Genomic DNA, 20,174 nt, shown 5'->3' on the forward strand with positions numbered 1-20,174 from the left:
GGGGAGAGCTCTGGGAGCTTCTCCACTTGGGTTCAGACAGGTTTTACTCGTTTCTGTAGTGGTTCTATTCACAAAAAGTGATTTATTTTGGACAAGCCAGGCCTTAAACCCTCAATATGACCCAAAAATCTGACAGAAATTTGGGTGGGGGTTAAATCTGGGAGGGGAGAGCTCTGGGGGCTTCTCCACTTGGGTTCAGACAGATTTTACTTTTTTTACTTATATCTGTAGTGGTTCTATGCACAAAAAAAGTGATTTATTTTGGACAAGCCAGGCCTTAAACCCTCAATGTGACCCAAAAATCCACCAGAAATTTAGGTGGGAGTTTAAATCTGGGAGGTTTCTCCTTGGGGAGCTTCTCCACTGGAATTTGACTCTTTTCCCTCATCTCATTTTTTACCTATTTCTATAGTGGTTCTATCCACAAAAGGTTATTTATTTTGGAAAGCCAGGCCCTAAACCAGCTCAATATGACCCAAAAATCTGCCAGAAATTTAGGTGGGAGTTTAAATCTGGGCGGTGAGAACATTTCTCCTTGGGGAGCTTCTCCACTGGGGTTTGACTCTGTTCCCTCATCTCATTTTTTACCTATTTTCTAGTGCTTCTAGCCACAAAAAATTGATTGATTTTGGAAAGCCAGGTCCTAAAACAGCTCAATATGACCCAAAAATCCACCAGAAATTTAGGCGGGAGTTTAAATCTGGGAGATTTCTCCTTGGGGAACTTCTCCACTGGGATTTTCCTCTCTCCCCTCCTTTTTTACTGAATTCCATGGCATTTCTATCCACAAAAAGTGATTTATTTTGGAAATCCAGGCTCTGACTCAGGAGATTTCATTCTGCATGAATGCTACATATTTTATTTTATTTTATTGTATTTTCTTTCCTTGTTAATCCACGCAGCAGTGCCACAATCATCCTTCAAACACACCAAAAGCTCCTCTCGCTGTACAACACTTTCCCCCAACGTGAGCCAAAGGTGGAAAAGGTACCATTAAAATTAAAATTAATAATTAAAAAAAATTTTTTTTTACAAAGATGCATTGCAAAAACTCGAGGGGAAGGGGGAGGAAGTCAGAGGTTTAGTTCACATCGAGGTATAAAATGGGTATTGCTGGTTTAGCCTGGGAGGAAAGAGGATTTTTCCTGCTCTCACCAGGATAATTCCCTGGGGAATGGATTTGGAAAACAAATTCCTCTTCATTTGTGCCTCTGCCCCTCTCGGCGAGTGCTATTTGGCATTTTCAGCTCCCAGAGAGGTTTGACATCGTGGTTTGCTTCAAAATCCCTAAATATTAGTGCAAATGACAGCGGGGCTGGGGAAAATGGGATTTTCTGCTGGGCTGGAAATGCCTCCACGAGCCCCCAGGTCGGGGTAAACCCCCCAAAATCTCAGCCGACCCTTTGGATTTATAAAATCCTCCCGACACCGGGGAATTATTGCGGTGACAGGGCAGGAATGTGCTTTTTTCTATTAAAAAAAGGATTTTTTGTGCTCTCTCGCTGCCGAGCAGCAGAACCTTCCCTGGGAGCCACCTCGGGCATTCCCAACCCGAGCCCCCCAGAATTCCAGCTCCGCAATTCTGGCAGCTGCTCACTGATTTCCTCTTTTTTCTCATTTTTTGTATTTTTTTCCCTGTGTTTTCCAGGGATTCGAGGTTTTTGCTGGTGCTGCTGCCAGCCAGAGCCTTGCTGGAAGAACCCCCAGGATTCCTGGGGAGGGGGCTGGGCCGGGGGCAGCCAGGGGGACACCGGGAGCGGTTTTGGGGTGGGGGTTTGGTGCAGCACGTCCCAGGGACGCTCACATGGCCGTGGGGCCCTCGGAAATCTCCTCCAGCCTCTGCTCGATCATCAGCCGCAGGGTGGAGTACCTGGGAGGAACAGGGATGAAAAATAAATCGATTTTTCAATTCTGGAGTAATGCAAACCCCGCTCCGGGGGTGCCAAACCCCACTTTGGGAGGAAACACCACAAAAACCAGCAAATCCCACAAAAAAAATCCCGAAATGAGGATGCGATATCTGGGGAGGAACAGGGATAAAAAAAAAATTGATTTTTCAAGCCTGGAGTAATGTAAACCCCACTCTTGGGTTGCCAAACCTCACTTTGGGAGGAAACACCACAAAACAGGGCTGCAAATCCCATAAAAAATCCCAAAATGAGGATGGAGTATCTGGGGAGGCACAGGGATAAAAATAAAAAAGGATTTTTCAACCCTGGAATAATGCAAATCCCAGTCCGGGGATGCCCAACCTCACTTTGGGAGGGAACACCACAAAAAACACCAAATCCCACCAAAAAAATCCTGAAATGAAGGTGGAGTATCTGGGGAGGCACAGGGATAAAAATAAAAAAGGATTTTTCAACCCTGGAATAATGTAAATCCCAATCCAGGGATGCGCAACCTCAGTTTGGGAGGGAACACCACAAAAAACAGCAAATCCCACAAAAAAAATCCTGAAATGAGGATGGGATATCTGGGGAGGAACAGGGATAAAAAAAAAAAAAAAATTGATTTTTCAGTTATGGAATAATGCAAATCCCAGTCCGGGGATGCCCAACCTCACTTTGGGAGGAAACACCACAAAAACCAGCAAATCCCATAAAAAAAATCCCGAAATGAGGATGGGATATCTGGGGAGGCACAGGGATTAAAACAAATTGATTTTTCAAGCCTGGAGTAATGAAAACCCCAACCTGGGGATGCCAAACCCCACTTTGGGAGGAAACACCACAAAACCGGGCGGCAAATCCCATAAAAAATCCCCAAATTGGGATTTCCCCCTCCTGTTTCTCCCCCCCCTCCACTTCCCCAGCTCGGGGATCACCAGGCAGGAACACCCCGTGCCGGGGCTGCACAAATGAGGTTTTTTTGGGATGTTTTCCCCCCCAGCCCCACGCACTTGTGCTTCAGCTTCTTCACCTCCCGGTCCTCCTCCTCCTCGAGCTTCTGGATGAAGCTCCTGAGGGTGGGCATCTCGAATTTGATGTACTGGGCCACCTGGGTGGGACACGAGAGGAAGAGGATGGTGAGGAAGGGGCTGAGCCGAGCCGCCCCCCACCCACTGCGTGGATTTAGCCAAAGATCCCAAAATTTTACAGCAAACCCTAAAAAAAAAATGATGTTTGTGACCATCAGCTCATGGGTAATTATGGGGGAAAGAGCCACTTCATGATTATTTGTTTTGGCTGCTGGAGGTGGCTCTGAGCGCCCCCAAAGCCTCGGGGTTTCTGAATCCCAAATTCACCCCAAAAGCGCCGGGTTTGGGATTTCGGGCTGGGAACAGTTCGGGAATTCCGGGGATTTGGGGTTTTCATGGACAGACCCCACAGCAGAGCAGCCCCTGCTCACCGGGGATAAACCCTGCCAGGGTGAGGAGGGGCTGGCTGGGAATTAATGCAGAAATAATGCAAAAATAATGCAAAAATAATACAAAAATGCAAAAATAATACAAAAATAATATAAAAATAATAAAAAAAATACAAAAATAATACAAAAATAATGCAAAAATATTACAAAAATAATACAAAAATACAAAAATAATACAAAAATAATACAAAAATACAAAAATAATACAAAAATAATACAAACATAATACAAAAATAATGCAAAAATAATACAAAAATAATACAAAAACACAAAAATAATACAAAAATATAAAAATAATACAAAAATAATACAAAACCACAAAAATAACACAAAAATAATACAAAACCACAAAAATAATACAAAAATGCAAAAATAATACAAAAATAATACAAAACCACAAAAATGATACAAAAATGCAAAAATAATACAAAAATAATACAAAACCACAAAAATAATACAAAAATAATACAAAAATAATACAAAAATAATACAAAACCACAAAAATAATACAAATATAATACAAAAATAATACAAAACCACAAAAATAATACAAGAATAATACAAAAATAATACAAAACCACAAAAATAATACAAAAATAACACAAAAATAATACAAAAATAATACAAAAATACTACAAAACCACAAAAATAACACCAGAATCCCCCCTGGCTGTGCCCTGGCCAGGCCGGGCAGCGCTCGGCGCCGCCGGGGACAGCGGGGCCGACCCTGCCATGGCACGGGTGGCACTGGCCGGGCGTTGGGACCCCTCCCCCCAACCCCGTGCCTCCCCCACCCCAAACCCCCCGACCCCCTCCCAGTGCCCCCTGGCACACTCACGTCGTAGGTGACCTCCTCCACCTGGTCCTTGTCCATGAGGAACACCTTGGCCACCTGCTCGCAGGGGCCCTGCAGCACGCGGGCCAGCAGCGGGAAATCGCTGCCGCGCAGCCGCTGCTTCTCTGCAAGCACAACGGGCTGGGCACGGCGGGCACGGTGGGCACCGCTGGGCACAGCTGGGCACCGCTGGGCACCGCCGGGCACGGCGGCACTGGCACTGCCAGGGCGGCACCGGTGCTGCCAGGGTGGAACTGGCAATGCCAGGGTGGCAATGGTAGTGCCAGGGTGGTACCAGCATGACCAGGGTGGAACCGGCACTGCCAGGGTGGCACTGATACTGCCAGGGTGGCACTGGCACTGTCAGGGTGGTAATGGCACTGCCAGGGTGGCACTGGCACTGCCAGGGTGGCACTGGTAGTGCCAGGGTGGTAATGGCAGTGCCAGGGTGGTACTGGCACGACCAGGATGGTACCAGCAGGGTGGTACCGGCACTGCCAGGGTGGTAATGGCAATACCAGGGTGGTAATGGCCCTGACAGGGTGGCACCAGCACTCCCAGGGTGGTATCAGAACTGCCAGGGTGGAACTGGCACTGCCAGGGTGGTACCGGCACTGCCAGGGTGGTAATGGCAGCGCCAGGGTGGAACTGGCAGTGCCAGGGTGGTACCAGCAGTGCCTGGGCAGCACCGGGGCAGAGGTGGCAGCACCAGGGGGATTCGGGGCACTCCTGGCCAGGGGTCCAGGAGAATTTGGGGCATCCAGGGGTTCGGGGCACTCATGCCCGGGGGTTACAGGAGAATTTGGGGCACTCATGCCCGGGGGTTTGGGGCACCCTGTGGGGGTACTTTGGGGCACCCTGTGGGGGTGCTTTGGGGCACTCATGCCCAGGGGTTCGGGGCACCCTGTGGGGGTACTTTGGGGCACTCATGCCCGGGGGTTACAGGAGAATTTGGGGCACTCATGCCCGGGGGTTCGGGGCACCCTGTGGGGGTACTTTGGGGCACCCTGTGGGGGTACTTTGGGGCACCCTGTGGGGGTACTTTGGGGCACCCTGTGGGGGTACTTTGGGGCACTCACCTCCGCTCGTGTGCACCATGTACAGAGCAAACTCCTCTGCGGAGTTCTCGATCTGGGGAGACACAAAGCGCTGACACAGGCACTGCTTCTGCTATGCCTTAGATTTGTATTTATTTTTATATTTATATTTGTATTTATATTTGTATTTATATTTGTATTTATATTTATATTTATATTTATATTTATATTTATATTTATATTTATGTTTATGTTTATATTTATATATTTATACTTATATTTATATATTTATATTTATATTTATGTTTATGTTTATATTTATGTTTATATTTATATATTTATGTTTATATTTATGTTTATATTTATATTTATATGTTTATATTTATATTTATGTTTATGTTTGTATATTTATATTTATATTTATATTTATATTTATATTTATATTTATATTTATGTTTATGTTTATATTTATGTTTATGTTTATATTTATGTTTATATTTATATATTTTTATATTTATATATTTATATTTATATTTATATTTATATTTATGTTTATATTTATATTTATATTTATTTATTTATATTTATGTTTATGTTTATATTTATATTTACATTTATATTTATATTTATGTTTATATTTATATTTATATTTATATATTTATATATTTATATTTATGTTTATGTTTATGTTTATATTTATGTTTATATTTATGTTTATATTTATATATTTATATATTTATATATTTATATTTATATTTATGTTTATATTTATGTTTATATTTATATTTACATTTATATTTATATTTATGTTTATAGTTATATTTATATTTATATTTATATTTATATTTATATTTATATTTATATATTTATATATTTATATTTATGTTTATATTTATATATTTATATTTATATTTATGTTTATGTTTATATTTATATTTATATTTATGTTTATATTTATGTTTATATTTATATATTTATATATTTATATTTATAGTTATGTTTATATTTATATTTACATTTATATTTATATTTATGTTTATATTTATATTTATATTTATATTTATATTTATATTTATATTTATATTTATATTTATATATTTATATATTTATATTTATGTTTATATTTATATATTTATATTTATATTTATGTTTATGTTTATGTTTATATTTATATATTTATATATTTATATTTATATATTTATATTTATGTTTATATTTATATTTATATTTATGTTTATATTTATATATTTATATTTATATTTATATTTATATAAATACATGTACATATGAGGTATACCATATATATATGTAATCTGAATGCAGATTTTATACATATAAAGATTATGTATATGTATAATGTACGCACTTTTGTATAATATGAATATTTTCATATCGTATAAATATTCAGACATATGCATCTGCAGGTTTTATATATAAAATGTAAAGATTATATATATATAACATAAAGATTGAAATACAAAAATTCATCTCGAATCTGAATGGAAGTTACGTGTATATAACGGAAAGATAAATAAATAATACGAATATAAATTTAGAAACATATAATATATATAAATATAAAATATAAAGAATAATTTAAAAGAATCAATATATGAAAATATAATATATAAATATATATAATATATATTTTTATATAAATATAAATATATATTTATATAAAATATAGATTTTTAAAAATTCATATAAATACATATTTTTATATAAATATAAAACTATATGAACCAGAACGCAGATTTTATACCCAGAATAAAAATGTTTTTATTTATTGTAAGCACAGCAGAGCCTCGCTCGGAGCACGGGGTGCGCGTACCTTGAACTTGCTGAGCAGCAGTTTGAGCACCTGCGGCGTGGTCATGGTGCTGTTGATGCGCACGTTGGTGACGGAGCCGTAGGCGGGCGTGAACACCGCGGTCTGCGGGCACAGGCGGCACTGGGCCCTGCATCCCTGGATCCCCCTGGATCCCCCCAGAACCCCCTGGATCCTCCTGGATCCCCCTGGATCCCCCTGGATCTTCTGATCCCTGGATTCCTGGATCCCCCAGACCCCCTGGATCCCCCCAGAACCCCCCAGATCCCCCTGGATCCTCTGATCCCTGGAGCCCTGGATCCCCCAGATCCCTCTGGATCCTCCTGGATACCCCAGACCCCCCTGGATCCTCTGATCCCCGGATCCCCTGGATCCCACTGGATCTCTGGATTCCCCTAGATCCTCCTGGATCCTCTTGGTCCCCCTGGATCCCCCTAGATCCTCCCGGATCCCCCTGGATCCACGGATCTCTGGGTCCCCCCAGATCCCCTGGATCCCCCCGATCCCTGGATCCCTCTGGATCCCCCTGACCCCTGGATCCCTCAGATCCCCCTGCATCCCTGGATCCTCCCAGATCCCTCAGACCCCTGCATCCCCTGGGATCCCTGCATCCCCCCCCAGCTCCCTGGATCCCCTTGATCTCTGGTTCCCCCCAGACCCCTGGATCCTCCTGGATCCCTCTGGATCCTCTGGATCCCCCTGATCCCTGGATCCCCCGGTTCCCCCTGTATCCCCCTGATCCCTGGATCCCCTGGATCCTCCTGCATCCCCCCAGATCCCTGGATCCCCTGGGATCCCTGGATCCCCCCAGCTCCCTAGATCCCCCTGATCCCTGGATCCCCCAGATCCCCCTGGATCTTCCTGGATCCTTCTGGATCCCCCAGATCCCCCTGCATACCTGGATCCCCCGGTTCCCCCTCGATCCCCCTGATCTCTGGATCCCCCCCAGAGCCCTGGATCCCCCTCGATCCCCCTGATCCCTGGATCCCCCGGTTCCCCCTGGATCCCCCTGCATAACCCCAGATCCCTCAGATCCCTTGGGATCCCAGGATCCCCCCAGATCCCTGGATCTCCTTGATCTCTGGTTCCCCCCAGACCCCTGGATCCCCCTAGATCCTCCTGGATTCCCCTGGATCCCCCGGCCCCCCGCTCACCTTGTGGTTGTAGAAGTGCCCGTTGATGGAGAAGCGGTGCCGCCGCAGGCGCCGCTGCTCGCCGGGCGTGCGGGCGCTGCCGCGGGGCCGCACGCCGACGTCGCTGCGGGTGCGCAGCAGCTGCGGGGCCTCGTCCGCCCGGGGGGCTGCAAACAAAACACAGCACAGCACGAGGGCCCCTCACAGCGCCTGCAAACGCCTCGAGACAACCCCACGCTGAGCTTGCCTCAGAAATCGGCGTTCCCACAAAGCCCGTGCGCCTAACTTCAAATACATTTCAAATAAATTTCAAATAAATTTCAAATAACGGTAATAATTCCATTTTTTTTTTTTTGCACTTCTGTTGTGCCATCATGGTGTTTGCTGGGAAAACTCAGGATTCTTTTCTGGGGAGCACTCCCAGCACACGGTGGGATTGTTGAATTTTGTCCAATAATGCCAGCACGGGGTGGGATTTTTGATTTTTGGGCAATGCTCCCAGCACATGGTGGGATTGTTGATTTTTTGGGAGCATTCCCAGGGTGGGATTTTTGGTTTTTTATACCAAATAATCCAAGCACATGGTGGGATTGTTAATTTTTGGGGAACACTCTCAGGGTGGGATTTTTGGTTTTTTATACCCAATAATCCAAGCTCAGGGTGGGATGGGTTGTTGATTTTTGGGGAAAAATCCCAGGGTAGGATTTTTGGTTTTTTATACCAAATAATCCAAGCTCAGGGTGGGATTGTTGATTTTTGGGTAACCATCCCGCAGTGGGATTGTTGATTTTTGGGGAGCACTCTCAGGGTGGGATTTTTGGTTTTTTATACCCAATAATCCAAGCACAGGGTGGGATGGATTGTTGATTTTTGGGTAACAATCCCGCAGTGGGATTGTTGATTTTTGAGCAACGCTCCCAGGGTGGGATTGTTGGCGTGTTAGGTCAAAGATCCTTGTGGTCCCTTCCCGCTCAGGACAATTCTGTGATTCCAGAATTTTCCTGCTCCCAAACAGCCACTGGGAGGATGCAGAAATCCCCACCCCAAGATAAATTTCCTCACCCCCCTGAACTTTCCTTTAAACCACAACAGCCGGTTCATTCTGGCCCAGCTCCCGAGGACGGTCATTAATTCAGAATTAACCTCCCAAATCCCTGCTGCCACCCGGCTCAAACCCCTTCTCCCAGGAGCTCGAGCATCTTCCCTCTCTTTTCCATAATTGAACTTCCTCCGTTCTCCTTCCCCTTAACGAGAGCAGGCAAACGAGGGCACAGCCTCAGATCTCTGCCTGAAAACTGGCCTGCGTCCAATTATGATAAACCAGCTCTTCATCCATTTTTAATGGAGCTCTCAGGCTCCGGCTCCGGGGGTTTTAATTCAGGCCGTGTCTGCAGAGGGAGGAATCTCTGGCAGGAGCAGCTCCAGCTGCACAAACGACAGCTGAGCACCCCCAGGGGCACGCCAGGCACTGATTTTTGCTGGATTTTAGGGAAAAAAATGGAATAAAAGGCTTTTTTTTTCCTTATGTGCTGGCAGAGGATTGAGGGGAATCGTGGTGGGGTGGGCACTGCCTGGGAATGATTTAATTCAGGCGGGAAAAGTGTCCTGAGCAGAAATGGGAAAAGCTGGAGGGCCACGGATGGGGGTTCCTGGATGGAGATTTGCAAGGGCTCAGCTCCTGGTGGATCCCAGCCTGATCCCGGTGGATCTGAGCCTGATCCCAGTGGATCCAAGCCCAATCCTGGTGGATCCCAGCCTGATCCTGGTGGGTCTGAGCCCTTGGACCATCCCCAGTAGATCCCAGCCCAGTCCCGGTGGATCCGAGCCCATGGATCACTCCTGGTGGATCTGATCCCGGTGGATCCCAGCCTGATCCTGGTGGATCCAAGCCCCAGCACCATTCCCAGTGGATCCCATCCCAGTGGATCCAAGCCCTTGAACCATTTCCAGTGGATCCAATCCCAGTGGATCCAAGCCCCAGTCCCACTCCTGGTGGATCTAAGACCTTGGACCATTCCTGGTGGATCCAAGCTAAATCCCAGTGGATCTGGGCCCTGGGACCGATCCCAGTGGATGTGATCTCGGTGGATCCGAGCCCTGGTCCTGCTCCTGGTGGATCCAAGCCCTTGGGCCATTCCTGGTGGATCCAATCCCGGTGGATCCCAGCCTGATCCTGGTGGATCCAATCCCGGTGGATCCCAGCCCGGCCCCGTTCCCAGTGGATCCAATCCCGGTGGATCCCAGCCCGGTCCCGCTCCCGGTGGATCCCAGCCCGGCTCACCCGTGCCGTTCCCGGGATTCTCCGTGGCCCGGCCGCTGTCCCCGTCTGTCACCTGGATGTCCGGCAGGGTGCTGGGCTTCAGCACGGACCTGGGGGGACAGAGAGGGGTGGGTGCCCTGCCCGGGGTCCCCGCGGGGCCGCAGAGGGAAGGGCAATCCCGGGAATCTCTGTCCCTCACCCCTGATTCCTTCTGGGACAAAAATCCTGGAGGAGGAGGCTGGGGGTGCACAGCCTGCCAGGCTGGGGGGTTTGGGGCTGTCTGTGGGGGTTTGGGGCTGTGTGTGTGGGTTTGGGGCTATCTGTGGGGGTTTGGGGCTGTCTGTGGGGGTTTGGGGCTGTCTGTGTGGGTTTGGGGCTGTTTGTGTGGGTTTGGGGCTGTCTGTGTGGGTTTGGGGCTGTGTGTGTGGGTTTGGGGCTGTTTGTGTGGGTTTGGGGCTGTCTGTGGGGGTTTGGGGCTGTCTGTGTGGGTTTGGGGCTGTGTGTGTGGGTTTGGGGCTGTCTGTGTGGGTTTGGGGCTGTGTGTGTGGGTTTGGGGCTGTCTGTGTGGGTTTGGGGCTGTTTGTGTGGGTTTGGGGCTGTTTGTGTGGGTTTGGGGCTGTCTGTGGGGGTTTGGGGCTGTCTGTGGGGGTTTTGGGGCTGTCTGTGGGGGTTTGGGGCTGTCTGTGGGGGTTTGGGGCTGTCTGTGTGGGTTTGGGGCTGTCTGTGTGGGTTTGGGGCTGTGTGTGTGGGTTTGGGGCTGTCTGTGGGGGTTTGGGGCTGTTTGTGTAGGTTTAGGGCTGTCTGTGTGGTTTTTAGGGTGGTGTGGTTTTGGGGCTCTTTCCCCTTTTTTGGGTCTGTGTATTTTTGGGGCTGTTTGCACCTTTCTGGGTCTGTGGTTTTTGCAGCTGTGTTTTTAGGGCTGTATCTTTGGGGCCGTGTTTTTGGGTCTGTGTGTCTTTGGGGCCGTGTTTTTGGGTCTGTATTTTTGGGGCCGTGTTTTTGGGTCTGTATCTTTGGGGCCATGTTTTTGGGTCTATCTTTAGGGCTGTGTTTTTGGGGGTTATGTTTTTGGGGCTGTGTTTTTTGGGGCCGTGTTTTTGGGTCTCTCTTTGGGGCTGTATTTTTGGGTCTGTGTTTTTGGGCCTGTGTTTTTGGGTCTGTGTGTGTTTTAGGGCTGTATTTTTGGGGCTGTGTTTATGGGTCTGTGGTTTTGGGTCTGTGTTTTCGGGGCCGTGTTTTGGGGCTGCCCCTGCCCGCTCTCACCCGTGGGCGCCCAGGTTGCAGCCCGAGTGCCAGGAGGAGGAGGAGGGCGGCGGGCGGATGCGCTGGTTGTCGTCCTGCATCTGCAGGCGGATGGGGCGGCGCAGCCCCCACGAGATGTTCAGCAGCCCCTCCACGATCAGCTCCCCTTCCTCCTGCAGCCACATTTACACAAAAATACAAGGGTTTTACACACAGAATATCAGGATTTAATACATAGAATATAAGGATTTTATACACAGAATATCAGGATTTAATATGCAGAATATAAGAATTTTATATACAGAATAAAAGAATTTTATATATAGAATATAAGAATTTTATAGGTAGAATATAAGGATTTTATATGCAGAATATAAGAATTTTATATACAGAATATAAGGATTTTATACACAGAATATAACAGTTTTATATGTGGAATATAAGAATTTTATATATAGAATATAGGGATTTTATACACAGAATATAAGAATTTTATATGTAGAATATAAGGATTTTATATATGTAACATAACCATTTATATATAACATAAAGGTTTACATATCATATAAAAAATCAGCTATATGCCTATAATTTGAATGCAGATTTTATATATATAATGTAAATATTTTATATCTAGAAAGTAATGCAAATATATATAATATATAATATAAATATTTATATGTTAAAAATTATATATATATAAAAAATGTGAAAGCAAATTACATACATATAGAAAAATAATATATGTATATATTATATATATACATATATACAATAATATATAATGTAATATGATATGATATGATATGATATGATATGATATGATATGATATAATGTAATATAATGTAATGTAATATAATATAGTATAATATAATAATAAAGTTATATATATATATATAAGATATATTATTTATATTATATATAGAAATAATATTCTCTATCTAACATAAATGTGGGGGGTCCCTCCCCACCCGAAGCCAGCCCTGGCTCCTCAATCCCCTGGGCTCTCACCTCCCGGTGCCGCAGCTGCAGGTTCTGCCCCTCGTAGTAGATGTTGTAGGTCTTGAGGTGCAGCAGCAGCTCATTCCTGGGGGGAAAAAACGGAAAAATGGGAAAAAAGTGCTGAGATGGGGGTGGGTGAGGCACCACCAGCGCCCCCCGAGCTGCTGCCGGGGGTCAGGAGCTGCTGGGGTTCAGGAGCTCCTGCCCCGCCTGAGGACCCCCCGTGCTGCAGGAGACCCAAATTTGCTTGATTTGGGGCAGATTTGGGTCTTTTCCCTCCTCCCCCGCTGCAGGTTTTGCCGGGGCTCCAACGTTCTGCAGCCACAACGAAGGGGAGAAGCTCCCGTGGGGTGTCCCCCAGAAATGTCCCGAAAAGAAACCCCAAAGGGGCTCGGGGCAGGTCACAAGGCTGAGAACGGAATCCTTTTATCCTTTATCTTTTTATCCTTTCATCATTTCATCGGTTTATCTTTTTATAATTTTATCTTTTTATCTGTTTATAATTTTATCTTTTTATGTTTTTTTCAATTTTATCTTTTTATATTTTTATAATCTTATCCTTTTATCTTTTTCTCCTTTCATCATTTCATCATTTCATCATTTTATCATTTTATCATTTCATCATTTCATCATTTTATCATTTTATCATTTTATCATTTTATCTTTTTATCTTTTTATCTTTTTATCTTTTTATCTTTTTATCCTTTTATCATTTTCTCCTTTCACCATGTGATCAGGTTTCTGGGTCACGCCTGTGTCACGAGTGGTCATGGGGGGGGAGGTCACGCCGGCCTCGCCCAGCTCGGGACAAAGCTCTGAGGGGCAAATTGGTGTCCCCCCCTTGTCCCCCCGTGTCCCATCCATGTCCCACCCATGTCCCACCCATGTCCTGCCCCATGTCCCCACCCGTGTCCTGCCCTTTTCCCCCCATGTCCTGCCCGTGTCCTCATCTGTGTCCCACCCGTGTCCCTCCATGCCTGCACCTGTGTCCCCTTGTGTCCCCCACTGTGTCCCCACCCGTGTCCCCCCATGTCCTGCCCATGGCCCCCCTGTGTCCCCTGTCCTCTGTCCCATGTCCCCCCATGTCCTGCCCATGTCCTGCCCCATGTCCCATGTCCCCCTGTGTCCCCTGTCCCATGTCCCCTGTCCCCCCATGTCCCCCTGTGTCCCATGTCCCCCTGTGTCCCATGTCCTCTGTCCCATGTCCCATGTCCCCACTCATGTCCCGTGTCCCCCCCATGTCTCGTGTCCCCCCATGTCCCGTGTCCCCCCCATGTCTCGTGTCCCCCCATGTCCCGTGTCCCCCCCATGTCTCGTGTCCCCCCGTGTCCTGTGTCCCTCCCAGGTCCCATGTCCCCCCGTGTCCCTCCTGTATCCCCATGTCCCGTATCCCCCTGTGTCCCATGTCCCCTGTCCCGTGTCCCCCCATGTCCCGTGTCCCTCCCCAGTCCCCTGTACCCCCGTGTCCCTTCCGTGTCCCCCCGTGTCCACCCGTGTCCCCGGTACCTGGAGATGAGCCTGTCCTTCCCGCAGGGCACCGCGGCCGCTCCCGGCTCCATGGCGGGGCCGTGTGGGCATGGGGGGGCTGGGCTGGGGGGACACGGGGGGTCAGGGGGGTCAGGGGGGGCAAGGCAGCCCCGCCACCCTCCCGAGAAAATAAACATGGGAATGGAAATGGAAAAAATAAAAATAAAAATGGAAGTAAAAATAAAAATAAAAATAAAAATAAAAATAAAAATAAAAATAAAAATAAAAATAAAAATAAAAATAAAAATAAAAATAAAAATAAAAATAAAAATAAAAATAAAAATAAGTGGAAATAATAAATGGAAGTAAAAATATAAATAAAAATGGAAATAGAAATAGAAATAGAAATAGAAATAGAAATAGAATAGAAATAGAAATAGAAATAGAAGTAGAAATAGAAATAAAAAAATAGAAATAAAAATTGAAATAGAAATAAAAATGGAACTAAGAATAGAAATAGAAATAGAAATAGAAATAGAAATAGAAATAGAAATAGAAATAGAAATAGAAATAGAAATAGAAATAGAAATAGAAATAAAAATGGAAATAAAAATAAAAATGGAAATAAAAGTAAAACTAAAACAAATTAAAAATGAAAAAAATTACAAATTAAAATACAGTGACAATAAATAAAAATAAGAAAAAAATAAATAATAACATTTTAAAAATAATCTAAAAACTAAATTAAAAGCAATACAATTAATAAATTAAAATTAAAATTAAAAATAATAAATTAAAAGTAATTAAAAATAAATTAGAATTAAAAATAAAAAATCAATTTTGAATAAAAAATGAATGAATAAATGAATAAATAAATACATTAAGAAATCTAAAAATGAATACATAAGAATTTAAAATAATAAGAAAATAATTATAATTTAAAGAAATATAATAAATAAATATATAAAACCCCAAACGAAACCTATAAATGAATCAATAAACAAATGAAAATTCCCCCAGGGCGGCTCCTGGCCGAGATCAGACAAGGGCGGAGCTGCCAAGGAGATCAGATAAGGGCGGAGGCGCCGAACTCACTGAAAATTTAATCCCGGAGCGATCCTTGTGCAAATTTGCATTTGCAGCGCCCGGGGCTGGCCGGGGAATGGGAATTGTTCCTTTTCCCGGTTTTTTACCCCAAACCCGCCGCTCGGAGCCCCCAGCGCTGGCAGGGGCGGAATTCCCAGGGGGGATTTCGGAGCAGCAGAAACTCGGGGGGGATCCCTGGCGGATTTTGTGATGCCAGCAGGAATTTTGGGTCACACAAACGTTTGGGAATCCCAAAATCCCACCCGAGCTCCGGGCTTGGATTTTTGGGTGGAATTGAAGGGGGTTTGGGGGTTGGGTTTGGGATTTGGGGTTTGGGGGTTGGGGTTTGGGGTTTGGGGATTGGGGTTTGGGTTTGGGGTTGGGGGTTGGGGATTGGGGTTGGGGTTTGGGGTGAAGCCCTTGGGATGCTCAGTTTGGAAACTGGGCCTAAAAAGGGCTCGGAATGGGGAACTGGGGAGGTTTGGAATGATGAGAAAAGGGGTTTTTGGGGTCCTGCTCTGCCTTGGATGGAAAAATTTAATTTTTCAGGGTTTTTTCCCTCCCTCCCCTTCGCCTGGAAGGGAAACTGAGGGAGCAAAAAGCGTTTGCTCCTCAGGGCACTGATTTCCTCCCATGTGCTTCCTCCCAGCCCCCTGGGACACAAAACCCCTTTTCCTGAAAAAAAAACCCCAAATCCACCCCAAAATCCAGGCCAAGGCAGTAAAACCTGCCAGGGATGAGCCCAGACCCCAAAGCCCCTGCAGGGCAGCAATGCTGGGGATCCATCCCACACCTTGGGAGAAAAACAGGGGGAAAAAATTGATTTGCAACAGCCAAAAAACCCCTCAGTGGCAGCAGGGGAAGGGCAGGAAATCGGCCCAGCCCAGCCTGGGGCTCCGAGAAAAAGCAGAAGGAGAAGTGAGGACAGAAAAACCGCGGAAGAGCTGACAAAGCTCCGGGTTTCCTGAGGAGCTGAGGGAGTGTTGTGGTAAAATTGGGTAAAATCCGGCGAGATTTGGCAAAAATCCGGCACCAGCTCTGCTCCTGCAGCCGCCTCCCAGGGGAATAATCTCATTTATCCGCCCCAAAGGGGAGCAGGGGGGGTTCTGCAGCTGGCTCAAGGGTTTGGGGTGAGGCCGTGGGGTTTTGGGGCAGCAGCTGCTCCCGGGGTTGGGGGGAAGGAGCTTCCCCTGGCAAGGGCTGAACAGCTCGGGGATGCTCAAGGAGGATTAAAGGACGTGGCAGATGTGAAAATGGTGCCAGAAACACCCAGGGGAGTGAAAAAAACCCTCCTGGAGCAGGAAAAATACCAAAGGGAGTGAAAAAAAAAACATCCTAGAGCAGCAAAATCATGAAAATGAGTGAAAAAAACCCTCCTGGAGCACCAAAAACACTGAAGTGAATTGAAAAAAACCTCCTGGAGCAGTAAAAACAGCAAAGGGAGTGGAAAAAACCATCCTAGAGCAGCAAAAGCATCAAAATAAGTGAAAAGAACCCTCCTGGAGCACCAAAACCACTGAAGTGAATTAAAAAAAAAACTCCTGGAGCAGTAAAAACTCCAAAATGAGTGAAAAGAACCCTCCTGGAGCATCAAAAACAGCAAAGGGAGTGAAAAAAACCCTCCTGGAGCAGCAGAAACTCCAAAGGGTGGGGGAAAAACCCTCCTAGAGCACCAAAGGGAGTGACAAAACCACTCCTAGAGCAGCAAAAACACCAAAATGAGTGAAAAGAACCCTCCTGGAGCAGCAAAATCACCAAAGAGAGTGAAAAAAAACCTTCTTAGAGCAGCAAAAACTCCAAAGGGAGTGAAAAAATCCTCCTGGAGCAGCAAAAACAGAAAAAGGAGTGAAAAGAACCTGTCCTAGAGCAGCAAAAACAGCCAAGGGAGTGAAAAGAACCCTCCTGGAGCAGCAAAAACAGAAAAATGAGTGAAAATAACCTGTCCTAGAGCAGTAAAAACTCCAAAATGAGTGAAAAAAACCTGTCCTAGAGCAGTAAAAACTCCAAAATGAGTGAAAAGAACCCTCCTGGGGCAGCAAAAACAGAAAAAGGAGTGAGAATCCCCTCGTGGAGGGGCAGGGCGGAGCCTTTGGTGCTCCTGGGATCTCTCTCCGGAGCATCCCGGGGTGCCAAAATCCCGAGCCTGGAAGGGCTCGGGGGGCACCGGAGCCTTTGAGCTCCCCGGGCTCGCCCTCCCGTGCCGGGGTTCCCGTTCGTGCTCCGGCAGCACATCCCCTCCCCGGCCGAGAAAGGGGCAAATTCTTCCGTTTTTGGGTCTGGAGAGAAACCCGGGCTGGGACGGGAGGGGAGAGGCGGCTCCGGGAGAGCCCCGGGCACTGCCGGCCCCGGCAGCCCGGAGCGGGTCCGGGAGAGACCGGGAGAGTCCCGGGAGAGGCTGGGAGTGACCCGGGACAGGCTGGGAATGACCCGGGAGAGGCCGGGAATGACCCGGGACAGGCTGGGAATGACCCGGGAGAGGCCGGGGATGACCCGGGAGAGGCCGGGAATGACCCGGGACAGGCTGGGAATGACCCGGGAGAGGCCGGGAGAGACCCGGGAGAGGCCGGGAATGACCCGGGACAGGCTGGGAGTGACCCGGGAGAGGCTGGGAATGACCCGGGACAGGCTGGGAATGACCCGGGAGAGGCCGGGGATGACCCGGGAGAGGCCGGGGATCACCCGGGACAGGCTGGGAGTGACCCGGGACAGGCTGGGAATGACCCGGGACAAGCTGGGAGTGACCCGGGACAGGCTGGGAATGACCCGGGACAAGCTGGGAGTGACCCGGGAGAGGCCGGGAATGACCCGGGAGAGGCCGGGGATCAGCCGGGACAGGCTGGGGATGACCCGGGAGAGGCCGGGAATGACCTGGGAGAGGCCGGGGATCACACGGGAGAGGCCGGGAATGACCCGGGAGAGGCTGGGAATGACCTGGGAAAGGCCGGGAAAAACCTGGGAAAAGCCGGGAATAACTCGGGAGAGGCCCGGGAAAGGCTGAGAATATCCTGGAATATCCAGGGCCAGAGCCGTGCAGAGGGAAAGGCTGGGAATTACCCGGGAAAAGACGGGAATTACCCGGGAAAAGACGGGAATCACCCGGGAAAAGACGGGAATCACTCGGGAAATGCCTGGAATGACCCGGGAAAAGCTGGGAATCACTCGGGAAAAGCTGGGAATCCCCGGGAAGGGCTGAGAATGACCCCAATGAAAGCGCTGGCGAGGTGGAAGTCGCTGCATTGCTCAACCCCGGCAGCGCGGGGCCGTGCCCGTTCCCGTGCCTCAGTTTCCCCCCCGGAGCTGACGCGGTTCCGCCGAGCCCAGCCCGGCCCGGGACGGTTCCGGCTCAAACCCGGGACGGTTCCGGCCCCCTCGGGCTCCTCCCGGGCCCGACGGAGCCCGGGCTCGTTCCCCTCCCCAAAAACACTCCCGGACCCCCTCCCGGGGGAGCCCGGCCGCATCCACAGCTCCCACACAACAAAACAAGGAAAAAAAGCACCAAAACCCCCCCAAAACCCCCTTTTCAGGAGGAAAGAGATATTTTTCTCCGGCTCCAAAGCAATCTGCGGTTTTTGGGGAGGTTTTTGCCGCCTCGCTCCCACCCCACCCCGGCAGCATCGGGAGCGGGAGGCGCGGGTTTGGCGCGGCCGGGGCATTGTGGGAATATCCCGATCCCCGGGGGAGGCCGCGGTGCCCCGAGCATCCCCCCGGTGCCCGGAACATCCCCCCCGGTGCCCCGAGCATCCCCCCGGTGCCCGGAACATCCCCCCGGTGCCCCGAGCATCCCCCCGGTGCCCGGAGCATCCCCCGGTGCCCCGAGCATCCCCCGGTGCCCGAAGCATCCCCCCGGTGCCCGGAACATCCCCCCGGTGCCCGAAGCATCCCCCCGGTGCCCGGAGCCCCGGGACGCGAGCGCTCACCCGGTGCCGCGGATCCTGCGCTGCCGCCCGCGGTTCCTGCGCTACTCCCGGGCCCGGATCCGCGCCCCGCGTCCGGCCCGCATCCCTAGGCGGGGGAGCGCGGCCGCCCCATTGTTCTGCACGCCGCTATTGTTCTCCGGCCTGCGGGGACAGGGAAGGGCAGCGCTGAGGCCCGGGGGAGGGGTCGGTGCTCGGGACAGGGGGGTCGCACGCAGGGTGGAGCCCCCGGGAGGGGCCGGGGCCGCCGGGGGGTCCCGGGGGTCCCGGGGGGCGGGGAGAGGAGGTGCCGGGGCCGGAGGAGCCGCGGGCGCTGCGGCCCCGGAGGGCGATGCTGGGGCTGGGGCGGCTCCGGGGTGCGATCCCGGGGATCGCGGAGGTTTTCCGGCAGCTCCCGGAGGCGGCGGGGCCGCGGCTCAGCCCCGGGGCCGCTCCCGGCGCTGCGGGGTGGGGATGGGGGTGAGGATGAGGATGAGGATGAGGAGGATGCCCCAGCCCGGCCGCACTCACCGCTGCCGGTGCCGCTCGCTCGCTGCCGGTGCCCCGGGGCCGCCCCTGGGCGGGGCGGGCAGGGCCGGGGCGGGACCGGGGGTGGCAGCGCGGGGGACAGGGACAGCCCCTCCCGCATCCCGGAGCTATCCCGGAGGGCATCCCGGGCCCTTCCCGGTGCCGCCGCCGGGAGCCGCGCTGTGCCCGCCCCGAGGTCCCGAGGGATGCTCCAGGAGCGGCCCTGGAAGGATTCTCCATCCCTGGTGCCACGAGCAGAGTCCCAAGAGATGGCCTGTCCCCACTGTCACAACCGGGATCCCAAAAATGCCCCAATTCTGATGTCAGGAATTTGATCCCAAAACATCCCGCATTCCCAATGGCAGGATCAGGATCCCAAAAATGCCCCAATTCTGACATTAGGAACGGGATCCCAAAAGATTCCCCACTCCCAATGCCAGGATCAGGATCCCAAAAATGCCCCAGTCCCAGTGGCAGGAACTGGATCCCAAAA

General features: G+C 48.8%; 1 protein-coding gene across 1 annotated transcript; it reads right to left on the reverse strand.

Moving 5' to 3' along the window:
• Window positions 1-831: 831 nt before the first annotated feature.
• Window positions 832-19,842, reverse strand: RASSF2 (Ras association domain family member 2). The gene is made up of 12 exons (XM_064400417.1): window positions 19,685-19,842; window positions 19,178-19,318; window positions 14,214-14,297; window positions 12,717-12,792; window positions 11,726-11,877; window positions 10,484-10,572; window positions 8,224-8,369; window positions 7,073-7,174; window positions 5,284-5,335; window positions 4,208-4,329; window positions 2,903-3,000; window positions 832-1,870 (listed from the first exon to the last, which is right to left on the reverse strand). The coding sequence occupies exons 3-12, from the start codon at window positions 14,264-14,266 to the stop codon at window positions 1,801-1,803; spliced, it is 960 nt and encodes a 319-aa protein (XP_064256487.1). The 5' UTR covers window positions 14,267-14,297; window positions 19,178-19,318; window positions 19,685-19,842; the 3' UTR covers window positions 832-1,800.
• Between the last annotated feature and the right edge of the window lie 332 nt (window positions 19,843-20,174).

The sequence above is a fragment of the Passer domesticus genome, chromosome 28 (genome assembly GCF_036417665.1).
Source record: "Passer domesticus isolate bPasDom1 chromosome 28, bPasDom1.hap1, whole genome shotgun sequence".
Taxonomy (NCBI): Eukaryota; Metazoa; Chordata; class Aves; order Passeriformes; family Passeridae; genus Passer; species Passer domesticus.

What these genes read in the sequence shown, in the direction of transcription:
- RASSF2 (XM_064400417.1), bottom strand. Translation starts at nt 14,266, where the DNA reads ATGGAGCCGGGAGCGGCCGCGGTGCCCTGCGGGAAGGACAGGCTCATC. An exon ending in TGCAACCTGGGCGCCCACGG is followed by an intron (nt 10,573 to 11,725) that starts GTGAGAGCGGGC and finishes CTGTCCCCCCAG; the next exon opens with GTCCGTGCTGAAGCCCAGCA. An exon ending in TGGAGGAGGTCACCTACGAC is followed by an intron (nt 3,001 to 4,207) that starts GTGAGTGTGCCA and finishes TGTCCCACCCAG; the next exon opens with GTGGCCCAGTACATCAAATT.